The sequence below is a fragment of the Cibotium barometz genome, chromosome 39 (assembly GCF_041138505.1).
Source record: "Cibotium barometz isolate CiBa-2024 chromosome 39, ASM4113850v1, whole genome shotgun sequence".
Taxonomy (NCBI): Eukaryota; Viridiplantae; Streptophyta; class Polypodiopsida; order Cyatheales; family Cibotiaceae; genus Cibotium; species Cibotium barometz.
In genome coordinates this window covers 43,829,458-43,856,097 of record NC_141084.1, presented here as the reverse complement: position 1 = coordinate 43,856,097, position 26,640 = coordinate 43,829,458, and the positions used below count along the sequence as shown (strand labels likewise).

Sequence of the window (26,640 nt, the reverse complement as noted above, 5' to 3'; positions counted from 1 at the left end):
ATATCAAATGGCCGCAACTCGGACGAAAATTTCACGATGTGAAATCTACATGTCCACTAATATGGCTAAAATATATACCTAGATGAATCGAGGAACATATCCAAATTTATCTTTTAGGAACGTACATGTTATATACTCATGGTAGTCATCCACAAGACTATATAACTAACTCCATTATGCATTGTATGGACTAGATACTACGACATCCCCACTAACGTCATCAGCACCCAATAGTGGGTGTAGAACTCTGTATCAAGATATGCTCTCACACACGCACTCCACACACACACAAACACATAAGAGCATATATTCACACAAAGGGCAGACTCAGCTGTAATGAAGCCTAGCACTAAGGGAAGTACCAAAATAGAAAGAATTAGTACAACAAATAAGTAGTTGAAAGTAAGAATACGTCTAAATTAGCCAGGTTTGAATACATTAACTGTCATGGTTTGAATACATCAACTGTCACTGCTGCATTCCTCCACTGATATATAACATTACAAATATAGCTACCGGTGCCAAGTCCAGTGATGGTAGGATAGTTGGCACGAGGATTTTGGATAGCCTCAATTACGGCACAAACAGCAACTTTGGCATGATGGACAGGGATAGGAACTTGAGGAGCTGCGAGCGGACCTGGAATTGCCGGTGCACTGGCTGCAAATGCCTGTATGTGCAAAGGCGCATAATGGCTAATGATACTATTAGCCTCAACAAACAACAGCCAATGCAATACTGGGCTAGGCATCAAAGCCGTTTCGATGATCGCATTTGAAGGAGCGACCACCGCAAGGACCAAGGGATCCACTTCTCCAAGATCCGACGCCCAATCCTGGAACAACGACCAGGACGGTGCGCCTATACCATCAACGATGCGTATAATGGATAGATCTTCACCAATGCATCTTTCCTGTACTGCTCCGGCTTCCACCATTCTTCTTATCAGAGGTCGTGGAAGACTTGTACCACAAGGACGGACCATTCTCTTCATTATTCCAAACAAAGAAAGAAAGAAAGAAAAAAACCTTCTGAGTAGAGAAACAAATGAGAAAACCACATCATCACGACACAAAAGAAACAGTATTCATCACAAGCTTATATCTACTCATTAAGATCATTTAGAATCTGATTTGCAGAAAGCTCACAAGAAACCATATCCAGAAAATAATTAAGAAAGCATCTACAGGTGAAAATTCTACTAGAGAAGATTCATTCAAACAGCAGCTACAATTGAAAGGCACTATAAATAATTAGGTACTATTTTATTATCATTCAATAAATGATAATAAAATAGATGCGGTGTACTGACAGACCCAAAAAAAAGGGTTGCCAATCCTTGCTGAGTGAAATACATAAAACTACTCGGAGGTGGATGAATAGCAAGCAGCAACAAGACTGAGAGCGTGAAGCCAACGGATGCATCCACACTTAATAAAGGTAGGTCATACCATACCTTCAGTTTAATTGCTTCAGGCAGTCAACAAAGTTTGTGCCGTTAAAGGGAACGCCTCCTATCCCTACACAAATTGATTGGCCCAAACCCACCGCCGTTGTTTGGAAAACCTGCAACACTAGGACTCAGCAGCATGTACACATTCCCCACAGTGATTCATCAAGACTAAATTTGCAAAGGAGCCTGAAAAATACTTACAGCTTCAGAAGTTAAAGTTCCTGATCGAGACACGATTCTAATTCTTCCAGGTGTGTAATCCACCAGGTTTGATAATGCTAGGGCAGTTTGAACCTATCAATCGAGGCTTCGACTGCTTGTTTATAGCAGCTTTAACACGGACCTGCAATGACACTCGCAAAATAGCAAACAAAAATTATGAATCTGCTGCCTGCTGTGCATGCACAACTAATTTTTACTTGTCAACACCCAAAATACACACCATATCTTGTTGAGGAATCCCTTCCGTGATACAAACAACCAAATACAACCATGAGAATACAAATCATTATCACCATGAGAATGCATTTGACATAACTCTCATGAAGGCTAAGGTAGATCCATGGAATCACCGGCACATACAACCAAGCATATGTGCTAATACTAATACCAGCAAGCTATAAGTTGAGGTTAAATTTTTCACCAAGAAAATACAACCATGAGAATACAAATCATTATCACTATGAGAATGCATTTGACACAACTCTCATGAAGGCTAAAATAGATCCATGGAGGCACTAGCACATACAACCAAGCATGTGCTAATACTAATACCAGCAAGCCATAAGTTGAGGTTAAATTTTTCACCATAGCCAGGCACTGCACCGGTTCACTTAGCCTTAACGGCAGCCAGGCTCTGCACTACACCGGTTCACTTAGCCTTAACGACAGCCACGCTCTACACTGCACCTGTGATGAAGCACTACTCACTAGCAATGAATGCTGAGGGCACAGCACAGAAGCGTAACTCTGGTAGAAGGTCTTCTGATGTGACCCGAAAGCTTTTGTGAGAAGGAATATTCCATAGAAACTGCAGCTTTGGAGTCCTACGGTATGGATTGCAAAGCTTGCATTACAGACCCCAAACACGCACACACACACACAACAAAAATATGCATGCACACACGCCAATTTATTTTTTCTTTGACAATAATTGAGCTTACAGTTCTGCTTTGAATTTTACCCTGTAATTCCTTCATTGTTCAATGCACTCACCAATCAAGTTGTGAATATGTTCATTTAAATTCATTAGCACTTATGAGAATACAAAGTTTATAGGAGTTGAAGTGACGAGCTCACTCGCTGCGGGCCACTTGCCAACCCCCTTCCATTGCGCCCATCTCCTCACCACCCCTCAGCCCCCCTCGTCGCGTCGCCTCCTGCTCGCCACCCCTCTGCACCTGGCCATCGCGGTGTGCCTGGCTGCGTGCTCATTCTCAGCTGCGCGCTTTTCCTCTCCTCGCGCCTGCCTCCCCCCTTCGTGTCGGGCTGCCCCAGTTGCCGGGAGGGTGTTAGTGTGTGTGTGTGTGTGTTTGGGTGGGTGTGAGTGTGTGTAGGGTTTCTGTGTTTTTGTGTGAGTAGGTTTTAGGAGTTGAGCTTTAGTGTGTTTGTTTGTCTCGGTGGGTTTAGGAGTGGAGGGTTAGTGTGGAGTGACTCAGTGGGTTCTCTTGGGTCTAGGCCTTCGGGCGTGTGTAGGTGTTTGTGTGTGTGTGTGTCTCCGGCAAGTTTCCTGTCCGACAGTCCTCTCCTGCCTTCTTCCGCCCCCGCAAGCAGGCACGGATGGCGGACCCACCTCCTTCACAGAGAGACTCCACAGAAGCCCCCTCGACCGTCCCCGCCGACGACGCCCTCCGACTGTCTCTCTCCCCGGAGGAGAAAGTGAGCCTCATAGCAGAGATTGACAGGTTGCAGGACACATCTGTGGTCTGCAAGGTCGTTGGTAGCCGCCCTGGCGGCAGAGAGGGGATTCGAGACCTTCTCCAGGTTCACTTGCTCGCAGATTCAGGAACGATAGTAGATGCCCAGACGTTGGGACGGGGTTACTACCAGATAGAGCTTGAAAGTTGAAACCCCCCAGATGGTGACCAGAGTACTATATCAAAGTCCCCTCACGCTTCGCGCAGCTCGGGTGCACTTTAGGCCCTGGCACCATGGATTCAGCCACCGATACTCTTGGAGAGGAGACCGGCTTTCCAGTGACAGTCAGTTTCCCTGGCCGTCGACAAGAGTATCTTCACCTTCCTCCGCAACTTGGCCGGGCATTCAACGCCGTTCTCGAGTCTCCCCGCACGGCAGCCTCGGTGGTAGCAAAAGGCTGCAGGCCTTCCTTCAGTACGGGTCATCATTCCAGATCCACACGACCCACCGAAGGAGATCATGCTCCCCGGAGTTCGCTCTTGCAGCGGGTGGACAGGGGGTTGACACGACAGCTCCGCCTGGGCCCTCACCGCCTGGGACCTCATCAGCAACAGGTACTACTTCGACAGCAGGTACTTTGGTGCAGACTACCGAGCAAGGTTGGCAGCCTGCGCCGGAGCAATGGCGGACAAGTACAGGTACAGGGGGACGTCAGGGAGCAGCTCTGAGGCCTGCCGCTCCAGCTCAGCAGTAGGTTCCCACTAGAAACAGATTTGATGTCCTTCACGAGGGCCCGTGACCTGGCCGTGAGGCTATGTCCAAGCACCCGCCGGCTTCCCAGCCCTCTGTGGTTGGGGGACAAGAGGGCCAGCCAGCCCCTCAGCCTCCCCCCACCTCACAGCCACCCCCCGCTCCCGCCTCGCCCACCCCATCTTCTCGTCTCCCCCCCCTTCCTCCCTCCCCCAGCCGCATGTCCTCCCTCCCCCCCCTTCCTCCCTCCCCCAGCCCCCCAGGCTAATTCCCCGCCGCCGCCGCCCCCCCATCCCCGCTGGCGCTTCTTCTCCGATTGTGAGGCAGTTGCTTTTTCCTTGAGCCACTCCTCCAGGGATGAGGCGACGGCGAGTCGCCCCTCACTGGTTCTCAGCACCTCCCCATTGTCGGCAGCTCCCCCAGCGACACCGAGCTTTGATTTCTTTTTTGCGCGGGGAGCATTTTGATTATGGATTCACGCGGTATTTTGGCGACTTTAAGTCTGAGCTTCTAGCTACGAAGCTCCAGGTCCACGTCCTCTTTCTTGCAGCGAGGGGGGGCGAGGCTATGGACTCAGCAGTCGCTTTCTCCTTCCGGCTCTGTGGTTCTGCTTCTCAGGATTGGACCTCTGAGGCGGCTTTTGCCTTGGTGCGAGAGCAATCGCTAGAGTTTTCCCAGCCCTTGGGCCACAGGGATGTCTCAGAGATGCTTGATGCTTTTTGGGCTCTGGCCAAATTCTCAATGGTGAGCGATGCTCAAGGATCAAGAGAGCGCGATATTGTTGTACACTTATTTACGTCGGCTCATCGGCCCCCTTGCTATATGTACATCCCCATGAGGATTATCTTGACCAGACGGCTGCATTGACGAGTGCGTGCAGTGCCTAGTTTATGCTCAGGCGGGCTATGTATGATCGGCTTGCTTCGGTACGAGGTCGCCTAGACGCAAATTATTCCCCATCAAAACCCTCGTCTAAGCTTGCCAGGATAGTTGCTATTGTAGTATCAGTCTTCTCTCCATAGAGTCATGAGGATTGCCTCATGGAATGTGCAAAGGATGGGAGGCCCCAATTTCATGCACTTTTGGGGCCCTTGAGGTGGGAGCTTCAGAGATGTTTAGTTGTTGGTGGGGATATTGACATTTTGATGCTTCAGGAGCTCACTTATGCGAGAGTTGTATCCAACGTTGTGGACAGATTATGTGCGGTCACCACACTCCTGACGAAATGCCATTGTGGATAGAGGAGTTATAATCCCAGGGAGGGCTCAATGGATCATTGTGCACGTAGGAGATGTCAGGCTTGGCGTCCTAAATCTGTATGTACCTAATCAAGCGAGTGGTCGTGCTGAGTTCTGGACGCGGCTCACTAAGGAGTTGCCAGCTGACGAGCATTGGTGCATTGGGGGTGATTTTAACATGATAGACGACCCAGAAGACGTGGCAGCCACGTCACAGTTCATGGGACAGCTTGCTGCTTGGGAGAGGCTATGTATGACACTGAGGATTGTGCATGAATGGCAGGAGGCATTTGGCCGTGCGCGTGGCAATCTAGCCTTCTCGCGATCTGATAGACTGGTTGGAGGCACCAACATTTCTAGGATTCGCAAGTTCTACGTTGGAGATTGGCTAGGGGCCCACAGTGGCTCGATCAGCATTTTGGCAGGCACTATGCTTTCTGATCATGCGCCTATCATACTTCATGTGGAGAAGGGCAAACGGAGATCATCCCAGCCTATTCGGATTCCAGAGTCTTGTAGTGGACCCTGACAGGGCAGGAAGAATGGAGGTCTGAGCAAGCCTTCAGTGGACAGAGGGAGAGTATGCTGGCACGGCTGCTGAGCGGTTGAGTACCCTGAGTACGACCTTCAGTGATGAGGCACAGGAGTGACTTGCCCGGCTCCATGACGCAGAGCGAGGTTTGCGACAGGGCATTGCCTCATTGCAGCGGCTTCAACAGCGCCACTCGGAGCGCCCTTGGATAGAGACATGGTTATGCCAGGCCCGCCAGGAGCTCAGTTCTATAGAGGAGAGTCCGCATGACTCCCACTTTCACAGACAGGCATCCCACTGGACCCAGGTGGGGGGCAAAGTTACTGGCGACTTCTTTTCCATTACAAGCCTGAGAAAATCCAAGTTGTGTGCACACTTTTTTGCTCTCTGGATTATGCAAAAGTTTAAATCAATATGCAGGTTTCACATTTGGGGGTTTTTTTTGAAGTCACTTTAAAAAAAAAAAGGAGCCAAAACTTTGGCCATGCCCAAACTTCACACATTTTTTTTAATTTTTTTTTAAAAATGTATCATGATTTCTTTTCAACAGCAACATGAGTTTTCTAGATCTCTCTCTCTCTCTCCATGCGGCTACATGAAAAATCCACATCCTCTTTCTCTCCACGCAGCCGGTAGAGTACGTCAGGTCATATGTCTACTTGGAAGTTACTTTCACAGGACCGTGTTTCTCCCTGAAGGAGGCAGCAACAGCTAGATTAGCTCGAGGGCATGCAGCCTTGGGGGCACTTGAGAGGCAATGTGCACACATACAGTTTCAGGAGCCACGCACCAAATTGTGGCTATTTGATACGCTTGTCACACCGAGATTGTTCGGGCTGAGCTGGGTGCCCCACCAGTAGTAACCGAGGCCCTATTCCAGGCAGTTACCTTTTTACAGCGGCTATGGGAGCTCCCTCAGCAGCAGAGGTACTCCCGATTGGCATTGACCTCATCCATACAATTGGCAGTTGGCAGAGGATGGAGATACTCATTGTTGGTACGCTCAGATGAGATCATGGTTTGACCTACATGGTTTGCGGATAGAGGCACTACCACCCTTTCAGTACAGTCTGGATTGTCCATTTTTGGATCTCTCCCGCTCAGAGCAAAACAACGTGATCAGGATGGATATCATCAGAGTGGACACACAGAGGACATGGACTAGCCCCCTTAAGCCCTTGGGCACGAAAATGGCTCATTACAAGAGCCATTTTCTACACCTCTCACCGGATGATTTTATCACCCGCCCGGCGTACATCGATGTACACCTATCACATGGGATTCGTTGTGCCATTGGACAGATTCGGACCTCATCACACTAGCTGCGGATTGAGACAAGGCGATATGTGCATCAGATTGACTGCATTTGTCAGCTATGCTACCAGGAGGTAGAGATAGAGGAACGCTACATTTGCCGATGTACAGTCTATTATGAGATCCGAGGGAGATATCACTGCCTCTTCCGAGAGGGTTTTGGGCCGTTACGCAGGGTCATGGAGTTTGAGGATGACAGATGCCTGGGATTGTTTCTACTTGAGCTCAGGAGACGCAGAGAGACCCTCTTGGCAGACAGGAGGCGAAGCCATGATGTACCTAGATAGAGGACCCTGACAGATTTCTTCGGCACCAGCACCAGCAACCCATAGAGAGAATCTACATTTTGCAATCAATGAGAAAATTTAAAATTATACCTGCAAATTTAACTTTCATGAAAAATACACATTTTTATTTGCTTGCTTCATTGTAGAGCAAGAAGATAAAAGTACTTCAATACTTCCCTCCTCCTATAATACAGAGCAAGAAATAATTTTTTAAAATGGCAAATTTCATATTTTTTTATTTTTTTTTAAATGAGTTACCATATTTCTCCTGCATAAAAATTGCATGCACACACATGCTCAATATGCAATTCTTTAACATAAATTGGTACACACATTAAAAATGAAAACTTGATTTTTCTCAATTAAAATTTAATCCTCTTTCTCCAAAACCCTTTCCCATGTGCGCACACACGATCCCCTCGTAGCCAGGCTGCTCTGATACCATGAAACATAAAATGAGGCATGCTCCTAGTTACGGGACCACTGAAGGGATTTGAGTCGGATCAACCACCCGTCCATAGTCACCATCCAGTGACACCCCCAAGCGTCCATAGGCAAGCGCCCACAACGTTAAAACCACGGTGTCTTATACCACCCGGCCTAACCCCCTCGGGGGACCTCGTGCCATGCTAGCCTCGCAGGCTACGCACTAGCTCTCAAGCTAGTGGGTCTCATGTGTCTTATGAGGCCTCCGGCCTCTTATAAAGTCACTGGCTACACTGGTCGCTTTCACACAAGCGCCCGCTCGGGTCAGATCTACACGTTGTGTCAAATGCATTCTCATGGTGATAATGATTTGTATTCTCATGGTTTTTTTTTTTTCCCTGAGAAAAGATCCTTTCATTAGTTATATAAAAAACGCCCGTAAGGCTACAAAAGATCTCTCCTGCTCATAAGAGAGACAGAGCAGTGAATACAGCATGGCAGCCCGGGAGACTCTCCCTAGGTGCTGCAAAATACAAGCATCAGTACAAAGGACTGAGAGGCTAAATCATACAATAGGGGGGGGGAAGAGCCAAACCGGTGGCCTGTAGTGCCAACGGGGGGATCTCGTGTGTAAGGTGTAGAAGGGGCCACAGCGCCAAGTGGTGTGAAAGGCCTGGCGCCGTAAGATCGCCTCGTCCGAGTCTCCCCGGATGCGATCGTACTGTCCTCGCAGGGTGTGGATCAACTCCTGCCAAATCCCCCGTACTGTCTCTGCTGGTGGCTCCAATCTCCCCTCAAAGGCCGTAAAGCACCGGGCCCTCCAGGTGAACCAGATGGTGAGGCTACTGAGGAGCTCCCATCGTAAATCCCTCTCCTGTGTCCAGCTGGCGGGCGGACGAGAAATCCGGTGCCGGAACCAAGCGAGGCTGGCCCCTAATAAATCTGATGGCCTGACTGCCCTGCTCCATCTCATAGCCCATAACAGCCCTGACGAGGTCGACCAAGCAGCGGCACCCCACGTAAACATACCCTCTGGAGAGAGGGGAGCCAAAATACGCAGCCTCCGCAGCCAAATCTGCTGCGCCTGAGGGCAATCCCAAAGGCAATGTCTCTGTGTCTCCAGAGGGTGGCCGCATCGGACGCAGGCCGCTGGAAGACCGCTATAAACAAGCCAAGTGCCAACTGCTGAGCCCCTGTGGGGGGCGACCAGCCACTGAAAAGTTGAGATCCTGCGGGCCTGTCGACTAGCCCAGAGCCGAGCCCAAAAATCTTCCAGGAACTCCTGTGAAAGTCCCTGTAGCCGCCAATGCCCCGCTGCCGCTGGAGAGACCGTCCTCCTCGCCGTCAAAATATGCCGTCGCAGCCGAACAGTATACTGGAAAAAGGTAATCTCTGTGGCCTCAAGGGATGCATAAGGATCATGCCACTCGTACTCCCCGGGGTCCCACTGTAGCCGGACCAAGGGGCGCGCTACATATGCCCATAAGCGCCAATCCGGGAGTACATCAGCAGGGTCGGGGTCAATATGCCACTTCCGAGAAGCGGCGGCCACTACCCGAATCCTCTGAAAAGTGCACTCTGCAACCAAAGGCGACTCCACCTCCACTCGCTGGAGTCTGCCCTCATCCTGAATCTCATAGTAGAGGCAACTGCCATCCTCAGTGCAAGCTCTGATCGCAATCAAGATCTCCAACTGAGTAAAGGCTCCCATCCACCGTGGGGCCACTGGCTCGAGAGGCGTGAACCACTCCTCTGTGAGTGCCTCCTGGATATCATCCCTCATAATCAACCCCCCTCTGAAGTGACTCAACCTCTCCACCTGAATCTCCTCTGGGAGACTACAGAAGGCCTGCCAGTCTCCAAAGCTACGAGCTGGGCCTGCCGCTAAAGGCCCCCAGGCTAGACGAGGCCGAGAACCCAGCATATGACCCTGCTCTGTGCGAACCGCAGGGCTCCAGGTGAGCGGCTGTCTGGCCCGCTCCTCAACACAAGAAGGAGGTCGCTGAGAGAGCCCCGGTCTAAGCAGCTCCCAAGCTCTCAGGATACTCAAAGCAAATCTGTCCTCCCATCCTCTACTGAGGCCTGTCCTCCTCATCTCTCTGAAGATCCAGCGAATCTCTGGTGCCCAAGTGCCCCCTGCTGGGGGCGCCCGAGCCTGTAGCCGCTCCAAGAGGAGCTCTTTCCAAGGCTCAGCGCCTGGAAGCAACCCCCGAACAATAAGCTTCCCCAATAAGGCTCTACTCTGATCGACTGGATCTATAATGCCCACACCTCCCTGAGCCAGCGGAAGTGTAATAACTGCCCATGCAACCTTTGCCCGAGCTGGCTGACCGTCCCGCCCAGACCACAAAAAGTTCCTGATCAGCCTCTGTACCTGGCTGATGCAAGAGCTCGAGAAGATCCAGCAAGATGTAATGTACCACATGGTCGCTAACAGCACCTGATTTGCCACCACCACCCTCCCGGCCAAGGATAGTCGAGCTGTACTCCAATACAAAAGCTTCTTCCGAATGCTCAGAAGAAGCGGGGCAATCTGCTGCTCAGGTGACAAAATTAGGCCAATCTGGCATCCCAAATACCGCACTGCTGTGCCTGGAGCAATCCATCTAAAACCGGGGTCCGGGCTCCATGCCGGAGTGGGAGCACTACTGATCCAAAAGGCCACTGTCTTGCGCCAATTGATCAATGCTCCCGAAGCTGCACTAAAAACCTGGAGCGACTGCTCTGCCCGAAGAAGATTGGCCTCTTGGCCATGCAAAAATAAGCCCGTGTCGTCTGCAAACTCAGCATCAAGCAGGTCCTCCCCCCGGACTGGGAGCTGGAGTCCTCTCAAACCAACCTCCTCTGCTGTCAAATACATGCTCATAGCCTCCGCAAAGAAGAGAAAAAGAAAAGGGGCGAGGGGACACCCCTGACGGACTGATCTGGTCAGCTCAAAACTCGGCCCCCGTCCTCCTGCAATCAACACCTGGCTGCGAGCTGTGGAATACAGAGCCGCCACCCCTCTGATCCATCCTGGCTCAAAGCCCAAGCGAAGCATAGTGCCCTCTAAGAAACCCCAATCAACTCTATCGTATGCCTTCTCAAAATCGAGAAGCATCACGACCAAGTCCTCGCCAAGAAATCTAGCTCGGGCCGTCGCCTCCCAGAAAGTGAAGATGTTGTCAAGGATACTGCGCTCCTTGACAAATCCTATCTAAGTAGCATGAATCAACTCCCCCAGGAAGGGCTGGATCCTCAAACTCAAGGCCTTTGCTAAGACCTTGTAGACAGTATTGAGGATCGTAATAGGCCTCCAATGCCGAATATTATCTGATACTCCCTCCCCCTTGGGGATAAGATAAATCAAGCCCTCTGAAAAACTCTGCGGCATCACCCCAGTATCCAAAACATGCTGAAAGCCCCTGCGGAGGCCTGGCCCCAATAGGTCCCAATAGCGCATAAAAAAGGCCGGCGTCAGTCCGTCCTCCCCTGGGCAACTATGTCGCGGCAGGACCCTCAAGGCCTCGGCAAGCTCAATCTCTGAAAGAGGCGCACCAAGAACTGAACGCATACGATCTGTGACCCTCCTCTGCACATGGGCCCACACAGTCTGTCTGCAAGCATCTCTGTCCTCAGTGGCTGACTCCGCTGAAAGCAGGTCTCTATAAAATGCAGTGGCAGTGGCTCTGATCTCCCCGGGCTGAGTAGCTACCGAACCATCCGGTCTACCAAGCTGACGGACTCCTGCCCGAGCATGGCGGGGTCCAGTGATCTCAAAAAACTCCCCAGTCACTCTATCACCAAGCTGCGTCCACTGAGAGGCCTGACGACGATAGTAAAACTCATGTCTCTGCTCCTCTGCCTCTCTAACCTCCTGGCGTGCCTGGCTCAGCTGTGACGCCAACCACTCACATGCAGGCTGCTGCTCCTGAAGGCGTTGTAGCGAGGCAAGGCTGCGTCTCAGCCGATGCTCCCGCTCGCGAATCTCTCCCAGCCGTGTCAAAGCTGCAGCGTGCAGAAAAGAGCTAAGCTCGATGAGTCCCTGGGCACACTGGCCTACTGCATCCTGGTCAGAGCACTGACTATCATGCCAGATCCTCTCAATGTCCTCAGCGAGACTGGGATCTGTAAGTACCCTCTCTGGGATCCTCAACTGCAAGCTGGGCTCCTGTGTCCTCTCCTCCAATGTCAGGATAACTGGTGCATGATCTGAAAATGAGGTGCCAGCGAGAATGCCGACGGAGCCCCCTCGCTCCCCTAACCAGTCGCCCACATAAAAGCGATCAATCCGAGATAGATTAGTCCCTCCCTGTCGGCGATCCGACCGAGAGAAACTAAGACTGTCCTAAGAGCGGGAAAAGGCCCCATGCTGCCATGCATCAGTGATCCTCAGTGTCATGCAAAACCGGTCCCAAGCTGCAAGCTCCGTGCCGTGCACTGTAACATGACTGCCTCCCACCCTATCGGCCGGGTCCTCAAGCATGTTGAAGTCTCCCCCGACACACCAATGTGCGGCCTCTGGCAATGCATCCATAACCTGGGTCCAGAACTCTGCTCTGGCACTAGCATGATTAGGCGCATAGACGTTGAGCACGCCCACTAGCTCATCATGCATCCTCAGAATGACATACTGTGCTCTGCCAGGCACAATGATCCCTCGATCCACAATGGCCTGCCGCCATACATCTGCAATGACCATGCAAACTCCTCCCTGTCCACCCAAAGGACCAAACCCTGCAGACCAAAAGGTATCCCATCTACCAGGCATCACCGAACCAAATCTCCGGATCCTGCTCTCTGAAGCTCCTGCCTCAAGCAACCTCGATAGCGTATAAAATGTGCTCCGCCCAGGCCCTGTACATTCCATGAGATGATCCTCATGGGTGACCTACTGAGGTGGATGCTGTCTCAGCCGTGCGGCGGGCCTTCGCAAGCGGCTTGGATGGAGAGTAGTCCCCATCCGAGCGGCTGCGAATCTGCCCACCCAGTGGACTGCAAGAATCACGGATCAGGCGCCAGTGGCTGTGGCCCATGGCGACTGCCTCCTGCTCTGACAGAGCAACCTCGTGTATACATACATATCCAGGGTCGCGCGCTAAGTCTGCCACTATACGCACGACCAAATGACGAATCCCTGAGGCATCCACACTCCCGGGATCCAAGAAAAAATGAGCCAGCTCCCAGAGCCGGCCTATCACATCTGTCACCTCCAGGTCACTCACATGATGAGAAAACTCAACTTGCCTGAGTTCAAAGTGCTAAGAGCGAGCTCTAGCGTCCACTCCCGGTCGCAAGGGCCACATAGAGGGAACGAAAATGCCACTGCTGCATCTTGTGCCTCCTCCCCGCGGGCCGGAGGTATCACTACATGAACTCGGATGGGTGCTGGCTCATGGGGGCCCTCTGCTCCAAAAAGCTGAGTGAAGGCGTAATCGAAAGCCTCCGATCGCTGTCTAACACCGAGGCGACTCAGCCGACTGCGGATAGATGATATCCATGAAGCCCGAATCGGCATGGTAGGTCTCCTCTGTGGTGCTCGAGCGAGGTCGGTGCTCAGCGCCCTCCGGACTGCGGGCGAACGCCAGGGGACTGCCAGGGTCTCTCGGGAAGGCGAGGCGGGTGGGGGGGAGGAGGGGGGGGCGAGGGGGGTGGAGAGGGAGCCGCTGCCAAAACCGGAGCGGGGACGGGAGGAGGCGAAGGTGGAAGCGAGGCGGTGGGAGGGGATGGGGGTGGGGGTGGGGGGGTGAAGGAGGGGGTGCTGGCATCTCCTGATCCTCAGTCGTCACTGCAGGTGTCTCCTCCTGGAGGGGAGCAAAGCTGTTCCTCACGGGAACCCAGTGAGGCTGAGACTGTGGCTACTGCTGCAGCGGTCTCTGTGCGTGCTGCTGTGGGGCTGTCTCCCTCGGCGGCGCCCCTGTCCAGGCTGCCACTCCGAAGTCTCTGTGGCTTGAGCAGGTGTCCCGGAGGCAGCCTGCCGTGCCGCATCTGTGGGCGGGCCATCAAGGGCCTGCTGCTGTGGTGAGGGTCGAGGTCTCCTGCGAGGGCAGGCCTTGGCCAGATGGCCGACCTGCCTGCATATGAAGCACTGGTTCGGGAGCCCCGAAAACTCCACTCTCTGATCAATCCATCCCCCCCCTATCCTAGGTAGCTGAATGACCTTAGGAAGGGAGGAGATGTCAGACACCAAAACTCTGACGGAGGGTAGCCCAGCTGCTCTGGCCACCACTGAAGCTGTTGTGGGGCCAGTCTCGAGTACCGAGTCCACCAATGCTCCTAGCCGAGAGAGGAGCGGAAGATACTCCCGACGGAGTCCAGGGAAGCAAACTGTAACATGAAAAAGACGCTCTCCCTGCTCAGCCGCTGCTGGGTCAAAGCCATGCTGCCAAGGTCTGAAGAAAGCCCGAGCACCCCAGATGTCAAGGGGACTCATGGCAAGGACCTTGGCCACACTCTGGGCGGTCTCAAACTCGATCTGATAATATCCACGGCCCAGTAGCTGTACGTCCAGGATCTTGCCCACATCTGCAAGAAGGCGGGCCTGGAGAAGATCCCGAATCTCCCCTCTGCTGGGGCGAGTGCCGACTATACGGCAGATGGTGGAATGAGCCTGAAGGCGTTCCACCTCTACGGTGAGGCTCGCTTCCTCTTCCGGCGAAACAGAAAGCCTGATGGGGATGTCCTCGGGGACGGGCGAGGGTGCTGCGGATGAGTCCCTCTGAGGCGAGGCGGGAGGAGTCTCCATCAGAGTCTGAAGCTCAGGCGTAGGCGAGGCGAAAGCGGAAATCCTGCAAGAAACGGGCTGCACACAGAGAGGCCGAAGACCGGAGGAAAAGGAAAAAACAAAACCCCCTGGCGGGGACAGACAGCACGAAAGGGGAGGGGGGGGCGAAATGTCGAAGGAGAAGCCCGCGCGGGGGGGGGGGGGGGGGGGGGGGGGGGGGGGGGGCAGCTACGCGAAAGAGGGGCGGGGAGGAGAAAAGCTGGCGGAGGGGGGGGCGGGGCGCTGCAAAAGTGAGGCGGGCGCGAAGAAGGGGGGGGGGGGGGGCGAAAAGGCGAAGAGGCTAGGGGGGGGGGGCGAGATGGCGAGGAGGGGGGCGCAGCAACGAACAAAAACATGCATGCACGCACGCCAATTTACTTTTTCTCTGCACCTCGCCATCGCGCTGCGCCTGGCTGCATGTGTGTGTGTGTGTGTGTGTGCGTGTTTTCATTTTTGGGCCGGAAGATCCGAATTTACAGGCATGCTACATAATAATCTTAATTATTCTTAAAGACAGATTGTATATTATTTGATATGATATAATACAGAAATTCAAATTTTCCAAAAAGAAATCTTAATTATTAAATTGCAAGCGGCTGACGTGTCATACCCAAAACAAAATTACGTGGCAGTAAAGCAGTGAAGTCTTGTTTTTCGAATCCATGCGCATTTTTCTCCCTTCCTTTCACATTTTTCTCCCTTCTTTTTCTGCTTTGTCAAATCTCTCTCTCTCCCTGTCCCATTCACATCCCTCTCCATCTCTTTTCTGATAGGGCAGGCACCACCACCACCACCAGCATGGCTACCAAGCAAACCTACTCTGATAAAGAACAACTAGCTACAAAGGTTGAGGAGCAAAAACAAAAGCTTGAAGAGACAAAACCAACTCTAGAAGATGATTCAACATCTCTGGCCCTCGATGGCAGAAAATGTGTAGAATTTGTACCCTAGATCTGTTTACAACCAAGGAAATCCAAAGCTTCCAAAAGGTTCTCAAAACAGAGCTGGAATTGTTAGTTAACAAACTCTGCTTCTGTACCAACAAAATAAAATGGCAGTGGAGTTGAATGTAGCCCATCTTGCACACCTCACTCTCACATGCACACATGATTCGGTTGACACATTTTTCTCTCTCTTTTCCGAGCACACATGCAGACTCATACACATACACACTCACACATGCATGCAGCACACGCACACAAACACACTCAGATTCATACACACGCGCACACAAAGAAAGGTTTCATATGAATTTTGCACACACATGAATTTCGCAGGTTTCATATGAAATTTCTCCATTCGCGATGAAATACTTGCATTTTTCTCTTCCACTCACCATATGGCCATTAAGTTGCTTGGATAGAAATTTGTCCTATTATATTTAAAAATTAAGCGTTTTTAATGTGCTTTGTATGCTCTGAAAGAATAATCTCTCAGCCTACATCAAGGTTTCATATGACGTTTCATTTCAAAGGTTGTCTTCTCATCAACTGCATGATATGTGCAACAGGGCAAAAATCAATGCATGCGGCATCACGGCATCCCTCCGGTAACCTCTACTTGGCATCTTAAAGCCTATGGCACTGTAGGATCTGCTTAAAAGGGGAAACTAATTTATGAGACACATTGATTATAGAATATGTACGGCGTTGTCAAGGTGTGCTCTATTTGTGAGTGCAAGCTGCGAGGACTGTCAAGGTGGGGGCTTTGGCAATGGGTGCTTGCATGTGTGAAGGCTTTTATTTCATGGTGAGGGATGATGCGAGGTCAGCATCAGATGTGTCTTGAAATATTTGATGAGATTGCAAGATCATGCTGGAACACAATGCATGCCTCTTGAATCAAACAAATACACACACACACACCTTTCTACTCTCTCCCTCTAGCATCTTGTAGGTTTTCTATCCCCCGTTCCTAGACTTGTAGCAGTGATTGTCTCAATGTGTAGGACCTTCCCCCTTTGTATCCAATCTCAGAGATTTGATAATGACTTCCAATATATGGGGATGCCATATGGCTCTATGCTTGGTGCACTACGACAGCATCAATTTGAAGTAGATGTTGCAGCCACACTCAGTAGCCATAAAAATGGAGCATCTTGCAATCAATGGTTCACACGCTCAAGGCAGCAGCCTGGCTTCATGCGCGATGCCGAGCTTGGAGGATGCGATGTCCTCTCTCAACTCGCACTCTCTTCCCACCATGACTTTGGTTGCATGCTTTGCAAGTTAAAAAAAGAAGGGAAATTATGCGCTTGCTTGCACACATATGCACATTTGGGCTTGACTCTTGGAAACCAGCTCGTCCCCATGCTGGTCGAAGCCAAACATATGCATTATGCACAACAAGTTGTTGACATATTGAAAGGTCAAAATCAGGCTATGTCAAATGTGGGCAGCCCCTTCTTGCCCTCACCCTTTTACGAGAGTGATGGTTCGATGCATAGTGGGCATACTTTTGTGACCTTGGTCAACGCTTGTACCAAATTGAAAAAAATCTTGGGCTCTCAAATACATGCAAGTGTGGCCGCAAGGGGTTGCTACAAAGTGACCACTTTCTTGGCAGTGCTTTGGTTGATATGTATGTGAAATGTGGTTCGCTTGCAAAAGCACAAGAATTGTTTGAGAAGCTTCCTGTAAGAGATGTTGTCTCATGGAATGCAAGTTATGCAAAGCAGGGATGTGGAGAAGAAGCCCTCAAGCCAACTTGATGGCTTCTCTCCAACATCTATCAAAAATTTGCATAGATACTCTTACTTTCGGGATGGCTCTTATTTCTCCTAGTAACCGATGCACATTTCCACTAAGATCACTCCACGCCTTAACATTTTCCACGTTTCATGGTTCACCCAACAAATCTTCAACATCGTTTGCTTCCTCTTGCATGCCAACAGCTGTAAATATATTCCCCATGCAGGCATACACAGCAGCGCACTTTTCATCCAAATGTGCTGACTGCTCAAAAGCACATCTTCCAAGCTCCACATTTACCCATTTTTAACAAGCTCCCAAAAGACCAAACCACACTAGAACATCATTAGAAGGTGGCTAAACAATGGCCTAGTCGAAGTGCGCTACACGGACAGAAAGATCAACCATCCAAGTGTAGTGTTCTAATGCAGACCAAGCAGCTTCCACCATTGTCACTGCCAAGCAAAATATTTCTTTCCAACAACCCTGCTTGCGGATCTCGATATGTATCTATTCTTCCTTCTTGGCTGATCCTATGCTGCCCCAAGCTTTTAGAATTTAAGTAAAGGTTCCCTCCTACAAGAGGGGCAACCATAAAATTACGCACAAACTCTATGCTGTGAATAACTAATTTAGCACCTAGAGCTTCATACTTGACACTCGTTGTTATGCGTGTGCTAAAACGCTCAACTTGTTTGTCAACCGAAGTTAGGACGAAACGGGCACACCAAGCGGCCTGTTTCGTGACCATGTCCTCCGTGCTGCCGCTGTCAAACAAGACGACGACTCTCTGGCCACCTATGTACCCAAAGGTCTTGAGCAATTCCTTGCGCTCATACTCTTGGTCATGGGCGCCCTTCCGCTCATCTTCGAGCTCCCCGGCTAATGATTGCTCCAACTGAAGCATTGGGATTTGAAGAACTAGGGACAGCCACTGGAGTCTGTGTGGGAGCTGTGGGCTCACCACGGAAGCTGTGGAGATTGCGGCGGCGGTCTTTGGAGCGGTAGTCTTCTTATGACACTCCCGAGAAGTGTGGCCTTTTGTATGACAAAAGAAACACCTACCCTCCTTGTATTGAGAAATCTCCTCGGCGCTCAACTTGCCTCCTGTCTTGCCTGCCTCCGCTTTCTGGTCTGGAGTAAGCTTGGACACATTGCTCGAGTTCTTGGAGCCAAAGGCTCCCGTGCTCTGTCATGGGGAAGACCTCGTCTGGTTCTGGCCTTTTTCCCTCAAGGCGATAGCCTTGGGAGTAGCCGGTTGGGAAGTCTTGGGCTTGCCACCATTATGCTTCATTTCTGCACTCTGCGCAAGCGAGAGTGCATCTTCGACGGTGGCTGGCCTAAACATGCGCACCTCCCAGTAGATTTGTGTGTCAAGGCCATACAAAAATTGGCCTTTCTTGTCCGAATCAAATAAGCCTAATTACAAACATTAAGTCAAAATTCTATTGGCAAACTAAAGGACTGGTTGCGCGTTCTGACGTGCTCCCCTGAACTCGTCTTCGAGTCGCTCAAGGTAGTGCGGTAGAAACTGCTCCTTAAGGTCGCGGACAAACTCGTCCCACACATAAGCTACCATACCTAATCTGGTGTGGACATGAGCCGATTGAGTCCACCAAGGAATGACCTCACCTTCCAAGTACCAACTGGCTAAGCTCACTCTGTCAGTATCTGTCTTTCTAACTGCGGCAAAGTAAGCTTAAAACTGATGTAACCATGAAGAAAGAGTTGTGGGGTCGAGGTTTCTATCATACTTACTGAAGTTCATCTCTTCGAGAAAATGATTGGAGGGTGCCGCTGGTGTCAATCTAGCGTCCAAAGCTGCAAGGTAGCGCTCATGTTCCACGTGTCGCATGGCTTCATCTTCACGTTGTCGGATCTCCAATGCACACATTTGCAACTCAAGCAAAGAGCTCGAGCGGCTCCGGTCGTGACCCTGCGAGAGGGTCCCTGTGTAGAGGATCTGGAATCTAGGAAATGGAAGGAGAGGGAGGAGGAGATGGAAAACGCGGCGCTGGAGAACGGTTACGCTCTTCCTGAGCCAGGATCTGTGCCTTCTGCTCTTACAACTTGGTCGTCCGGTCTGCGATTGCTGCATCATCTGTTGGAACATCTCTATAACACTCAAGCCTGTTGCCCTAGCTGGGCTACCCGGTGCACTCTGGTCCCAAGGTTCTTAGTCTCTCTCATCGTTGAAGCTCGCCATAGCAGGAAAACGAAGTTCCTTTCCAGAGCGTAATCTGACCATCCACTATGTGTGGGAGGCTTCTGAAGGCTTCCAAAGGCTGAAAAACAACCGTCCTTCAAGGGACATGAGTCACTCCGAAAGGGGTAGTCCACCGAAGTTTGAAAACGAACCACATGAGCAAGAAGAAATTCTGGTTTCTTTGCTGAATCTTTACACTTGAAGTGGGGGCCCTACAGAGGGTATTTGGGACCCAATACTGTGTCCTCTTCTCTCTCTCTCTCTCTCTCTCTCTCTCTCTCTCTCTCTCTCTCTCTTTTTCTGTTCATTTATATTCAGTTTTGTGCGTTAATTTCGTCTTGTGACAAGTGTGCTGTTTTTTGAGCATTGAAGTTACCGATCCCCCCCGAAGCTTCCGCATGTTACAGTGGTATTAGAGCCTACCACGAATGGTGTATTTGCTTTTATTAGAATGATGTAAAATACCGAAAATAAAAGACTGATTGAACCTTCTTGGCTGAGATGGATCTCTGCCCTTGACCTTCAATCCTTCACCCCTTCTACGTTAGCTTGATCTAGGCTGTTCTGGCCCTTGCTTCAGCTTCAACACTTGGCAAATGATGAGATGATTGAATGAATTGTGGGCTCAGGTATTTATACCTCTTTTGGATAGCAGTTGGCTGGCTAATAATGTAACATGCGGAAGCTCTGGGGAGTCTTCTTTCAGCCCTAAACACTCTTGGAAACCTTCTGATGCAAAAACGCACCATCTGATGCAAAAACGCAGGTAGAGAGAGAGTAGAGAGAGAGAGTGAGAAAGTGCTGGAATTTCAGTACATACTATGGTACAAAAAGGGTACATATCTTGCAGCCCTTGGCTGCCTTCATAAAAAGGTGGTTAACCCTAAAATCTGTCCCCTATGGGACCTCTAAGGATCCAAACCCCTAGTGGGATTGAATGGTTAAAACAATGAGTACTTGGGCCTTTTTATAGGTCCCTTGGACAAAGGGTAGACTGGCCGACTGCTGGCCGGCCAGTATTAAATGCATTAAATGCTTAATAATTCAGCCGACTTGGTCCTCTTCCTTGATCTTGATGCGCCTGATGCTGCCCCTGCTTGCTGGTTCAGCCGACCACCTCCATGAGCAGCCGACAGTCCTTTCTGTGCAGCCAGCACCAATGTCTTGCAGCTGACACACTTCTGATCCATGCTTTGCTCCAAGTCCTGCTCCATGTCCATCTTCTATTGGTTCATGGTCTTTATCTGTTTGCCTCTGAGAATGTCCATGGCATTTGTGATGCACATGACAAATAAGTAGTCGGCTGTCACAAAATACTCCATGACTTGAATAAATACAGCAAAAATACTATATAATGCTGCTCATGTTTCCACACTTGGGCTGGGCACATGGAAAATGAGGGCTGGGCACTGTGCGCCTGCTGTACTGGAGGCTGGGCAGCCTGTATGGGCTGCCCCACACTTGCCCTACAGCCCTCCCATGGCGTGATAACCAGTCGGCTACCCATGCCAAAAGCCCCTAGGCTGTCTGTAGCCCTCCCATGACCTACTACCCATGGTGTGGCTGGTGGGTATAGCCAGGGCCTTTCTAACCCTTATGGGGATTGTCTTGTACTTTTCCCATGCCCACATGAGTTCTTGGGGTAGCCCTAAGGGCTGGCCCCTTTTCCTAAATGCAAACCCTACTGTCTACACAGTGATAACCTTGGACTCATGTGCAGGACAATGCACACCTGACCTCTGACGACCAGGATGGAACCCTGGCTAACACATCCCGGACTAGGCTCACATGGGACTAGTTTACCATCCCAGGTCTTGCACCTTCTGTACAGATATGTTTACGTGGCATGGAAGTGCGGGATGCACGTGACATCCCCTTCTGCTTAACTTGACGGAAGCTGCATAGCCTCCAAATAATCCGTCAATAATGCCGGTTAGTCGTTGAAAAACTCTTTGTCAAGCCATACTACTTCGTGGGTCCCTCGGTCTTGAAACTTCGTGATGAGGAACTGTCTGTGTCTTCGGCTTGAGCCATGCTTGAAACGGTGCAAAAGGATCTGTTCTGGAATCATAACTTTTGCTTCATCAATGATATCTGGTTCCGCCTCGTCTTTAACTTCTGAAGGGATTGGACATGCATATGGCTTTAACCAATTGACATGAAACACATCGTGCATTGTCAAACTCGGAGGTAGCTTCAAATGCATTGACACCTCATTAATCTTTTTCTGGATGGGAAAGGGTTCGAAGCTCCTGAAAGACAACTTTGGGCATTGCTTGCCCACCTGGGTCCTGCTCTAACCTTTGCTTCATAATCCGAAGACCATAGTTGTTTCTCGTACGCGTACGAACAGGTTCGTACGTACGAGTCGTACGGTACGATACCGTACGAATTCGTACGACATCGTGCGGTACGAGTTGGGGGTTTTTTTTTCCCCAAATTTTTTTTCCCTTGAAAAAAAATTTCCAAATGCTAAAAAAAAATAGAAACCTTGCTTTACGAAGATCCCAAATGCTCGCAATACTTCGCAACTTTCGTGTCCACTCAGTATTCCATATGGGGTTGTGGAGAGACCTAAAAAATCTGGCGAGGTAGACTGGTAGTGTACACTTGATTGGTAGGATGAGAGAATCTTGCTACATCACTTGGGGATCCCTGGTATAGGTAGGCTAGACAATTAGATTCTCAAGTTATGCACGAGGGAGAACATTTGGACATGGCCATTTTGATCTAGAGAGGAGTCCCTAAACTTATCACCCTAGATGCACTCCTCGTATTTGTGCAAGGACGGTCCCTTAGTCATAAACGCTACACTGGGAGACCTTTGGTATTGCATTACCCATCTAGGTTCTTTTTTGGAGACAATCGGGAGATCCAACTGGGAGACACATATCCATGTACTGGTTTCTCAAGCACTGTAGACTCCTCCCCTCCCAACCTTCCCTCACATTCAAGCTTGAAGCTCCATAGCTTGTAAGTGTAAAAAATAAAAACCGTATTTTATCGTACGGTATCCGAAAATTTCATATCGTACCAAAAATTCCCGTACGGTATCGTATCGTACGGTATCGTATTTTCGTACCGTGACAACCATGCCGAAGACAAAAACAATCCCCTTCCGAAAACTTCATATCCCTTTGGTCTTTATTAGCTTGTCGAGTGTAGTCTGCGTGCTCGTACCTTGCAGGAATTGGTGCATCTGCATCATCAATGTATGCCTCTTCATGGGTTGTGACAGGGTTGCCCTCTTGCCAGACAGCAGCGTGGGCTGCATAAACTTCGTCAGGGTTGTCGTCTGCTCTACAGGGTCGCCCTGTTGCCAGACAGCAGTGTGGACTGCATAAACTTCGGCACGGTTGTCGTCTACTACAGGGTCGCCCTTTTGCTTGACAGCAACGTGGGCTGCTGTGGCTGTAGTAGCCGCCGATCAACACAAAGTTGATGACGATGAAAAGTCTGCCCCTGTACATGTAAAAGAAGGAGGTGCCAATGCACGCAGTGCATTTTGCAGCATCTTCTTCTTCATCATTGGGAAGAGCCAGGGACGCCAAGAAGGTTGTGATGAATTTTTTTCATCAGAGATGTGAGAAAGGAAAGCAGGATTTAGAGAGAGGGACTCCACACAAAACCTAGGACCAGGACCGTACTACTGGGCGGCGAGGGATACCATCTCGACAATAGAAATTAGAGAAAGAGACAGAGATTACACAGAGACATAGGCGAATGATATATTGTATTGCATGAGAGAGAGAGAGAGAGAGAGAGAGAGAGAGAGAGAGAGATTATTCAAGGCGTTACATGTGGGTGCTTTTATAGCACGTGTTGTGAGATGTGAAAGGTTTTTGCACGTGCCTCTTGATACCACCGAGGCTATTTATGGTTGCATTCATACCAACAGCCACTCCTCTTGCTTCTACAACAAATTTGAGTCTCTTGCTGCTCATGCATGCCACTGAATGTCAAGGACTTACCAACTACTTGTACACACTAGTGATGACTAAAGCATGTAGTAGAGGATTATTCCTTGTATGGCACTCTAGTGGTCAGATTGACTAGAACGTCTAGATGAATGATATTTTACTAAGTAATTTTTTAGAAGAGCCAAAATAATCCAAGACTTCCGGAATCAGATGACTAATTGACATTATTTTCTTTGTTTTATTTGTGCTGCATGGGCAGTGCCTGGGTGTTACACATCATGTCCCAGTTTAGTTGTCATGTACAAATCTTCCCTAGGCGCACATGGACATTTCGCCTCTTCATGATTTGCAAGCCTTTATTTGTGGTATGGCTTGCCTAGTTTTTGTGAGCATGACACTCTTCCGGTGTCCATGTCAGTCCCTAGGTCAGTACATCTACGTTTGCCTCGGTAGTTCTGTGTGCATTTAATGGGTAGACATTGAACCAAGTGCATGCTTACACAAGGCCAGGATTGCCGAGTTATGTGATGTCATGTGTCTTGTTTGCTAGCTACGCATGTGAGCCATACAAGATGCCAACAGCAAAGGTAGATGACTGGATTGACCAGTTGAAGAATCTCTTTTATATGCACTAGGCTCCCTCGCACATGCTCAACTGAAATGAACCGAATGCAAGAACAAGTAACAATTGACAAGAACTCAACCATGCTGTGAGGTGAATGAGAGAGACACCTGAGAAATAATAATAATAATAATAATAATAATAATAACTTGCAAAAAATAGACAAATACATAACTAAATCAAACACACACACAAATTCTTTATTGAACCACATCAAAAGAATTTATAACAAACAAGCTAAACAAATTTTTAATGACTAATTAGCAAAACAAAATTTAAATGACTAATTAGAGAATGTGTACATAAAAAAACTTTCATACATTACCACTAGATATAAGAGCTACAACCACTCATCATACTGTATAAGTTACTTAAATTTAAGTCTTCCAATAAAGAATCTCAAAGGGTTTGACTGGCTACAAAAGAAAGGATAAATTGGAAAAGAACCACACAATCATTACAAAAATATCTACCACTGGTTGAAACCACCTAGTTATCAAGCCTATTCATTCCCCTAAGGGCCATCTAGCTTGTAGAAAATACAATCCTTGGAGTAATTCCAAGGTTTGTGAACAAAAATGCATACCTGTTAGACAAGAACCAACATCAATAAATACAAACATCAGTGGTCACCCATGTTGGCTCCCGCACACGGATACCCAAAGAGCTAATCCGCAAACCTCCGCTTCCATGTGCCCAAGCACCCACACATAAGCAATCAAACTTGCTTTCCTCGTGCATACAAGTGTTCCGCTTTATTTTTCCATGCAGTAGGACCCGAACAAAAGCAATCTTGCTTTCTTGCTAGACCACCATGCCCCCCTTGGCATATTCAAGGGCACAACCATGCATGATAGAACCAGAAATACAATTGATGTATCTCAAATACAAGCACCCAATCTTCTTTTACAAAACAAAAACTCGAGCTTTGTATTTTTTTATCAAAAAGAAAAGTGTTCTATTTATTTAAAAAACAATGCTTCCTAACCTTGCCTTGCTTGAAATCTTACAAGAGAGATGTGACAAAGGATCAAAAAACAATGCTTTCTATCCCTACCCACCTTGAAATCTTACAAGAGAGAAATTCACATCTATAAACCCTACTGATTTAAAAAAAAATAACGTTTCTCTAGGACAAGCAAAATCAACAACATATATTACTGCAGCAAACAATCAAAGTAAAAAGCTGCATGTGACACAAATCACACGAAGCTTGATTCATGCTGAGAAACATTTGGCTACACAATATCTAACTTGAAGAGGATATTGACTTTTTAAAATAAGATGAAGGTGCTTACCTATGCTATGGAGAGTCTACATATTTATCATCACAAATATGTTTAGAAAGTCAATGTAGAAAAGCATCAAGTTCTCCTTTACATTACCCCTAATATGCATCATTAGGCATCGAAAGTGTGGGGTAAAATTGTCTTCAAGTAAACGAGACAAACTTAACATTATCAGTGGGGATATGGCTCCATTTCATGTCATATCCTCGCGAACTTCCAGAATGTACTCCAATAAAGTAGTCCAGTAGCTCCAGTAGACACACACCTGTCCTAAAGCTCCCTCGCACCATGAATATCGTTGTCCCTATGGCCATGCCATTGTCATGAAGCAATGATCCCACTGAACAAACCAATTGTTCGTAAAAATCTTTCAAACGTCTCAAACAAGCATCGCAACAACAAGCTTTTAATTTTTATCATGATCAAGAACATGAGAAGGTAAAAACTAAAAGCTTCTTGTTACAATGCTTATCCGAGACGTTTGAAAGATTTTCAAGCGGACAATTGATTTTTGTTCAGTGGGGTCATTGCTTCATGACAATGACGTGGCCATAGAGACAACGACCTCCATTGTGCGAGTGAGCTCTAGCACAGGTGTGTGCCCCCTAGAGCTACTGAGCTACTTTATTGGAGTACATTCTAGAAGTTCGCGAGGATATGACATGAAACGGAGCCACATCCATTGATAATGCTGAGTTTGTCTCCTTTTACTTGAAGACGATTTTACCCACACTTCTGACGCCTGGTATTGCATGTTGGAAACAATATAAAGAAAGACTTGATGCTTTTCTACAATAACTTTCTAGACACATCGCTGATAAAAAACATGTAGACTCTCCGTAGCATAAGTAAACACATTCATCTTATGCCAAAATATCAATATCCTCTTCAAGTTAAATGTTATATAGCCAATCAAGTTTTATGTGATTTGTGTCACATGCAGCTTTTCACTTTAATTGTTTAATGTCAGTAATGTATGTTGTTGATTTCGCTTGTCCTAGAGGAACGTTAATTTTTTTTTAAATCAATAGGGATTATAGATGTGAATTCACACATCTCTCTTGTAAGATTTCAAGGAGGACAAGGTCATAAAGCAATGACCCCACTGAACAAACTAATTGTCCGCTTGAAAATCTTTGAAACATCTCGGACAAGCATCGCAAACAACAAGCTTTCTTTTGCCATGATCAAGGACACTTGCGATGCTTACTTTCTTTACATTTTGCTATGTGTGCAACCATTGCATCCACATAGCAAAAAGCAAGGCTATAGAGGATCTTTTCTTCTGTTGTACCTTGCAGCTCTTGAGTGACT

At 48.8% G+C, this 26,640-nt stretch overlaps 1 protein-coding gene and 1 long non-coding RNA gene across 4 annotated transcripts; both read right to left on the bottom strand.

The window, feature by feature from the left end:
• Window positions 1–393: 393 nt before the first annotated feature.
• LOC147616129 (uncharacterized) lies at window positions 394–25,047 on the bottom strand. Of its 3 annotated transcripts, XR_015262685.1 has the most exons (5): window positions 24,624–25,047; window positions 15,210–15,419; window positions 1,655–1,796; window positions 1,457–1,566; window positions 394–988 (listed from the first exon to the last, which is right to left on the bottom strand). It is a non-coding gene; the product is annotated as an uncharacterized LOC147616129 (long non-coding RNA). The 3 variants fall into 3 exon arrangements; XR_015262686.1 differs by lacking the exon at window positions 15,210–15,419 and having other exon boundaries at window positions 24,671–25,044; XR_015262684.1 differs by lacking the exon at window positions 15,210–15,419 and having other exon boundaries at window positions 24,624–25,042.
• LOC147616130 (uncharacterized) lies at window positions 8,248–10,957 on the bottom strand. Its single transcript, XM_086778088.1, has one exon. The coding sequence runs from the start codon at window positions 10,955–10,957 to the stop codon at window positions 8,423–8,425; it is 2,535 nt and encodes an 844-aa protein (XP_086634214.1). The 3' UTR covers window positions 8,248–8,422.
• Window positions 25,048–26,640: the final 1,593 nt, after the last annotated feature.

Bases quoted from the DNA above. Each gene is read 5' to 3' on its own strand.
- LOC147616130 (XM_086778088.1), bottom strand. From the start codon at position 10,957: ATGCTTCTCGATTTTGAGAAGGCATACGATAGAGTTGATTGGGGTTTC.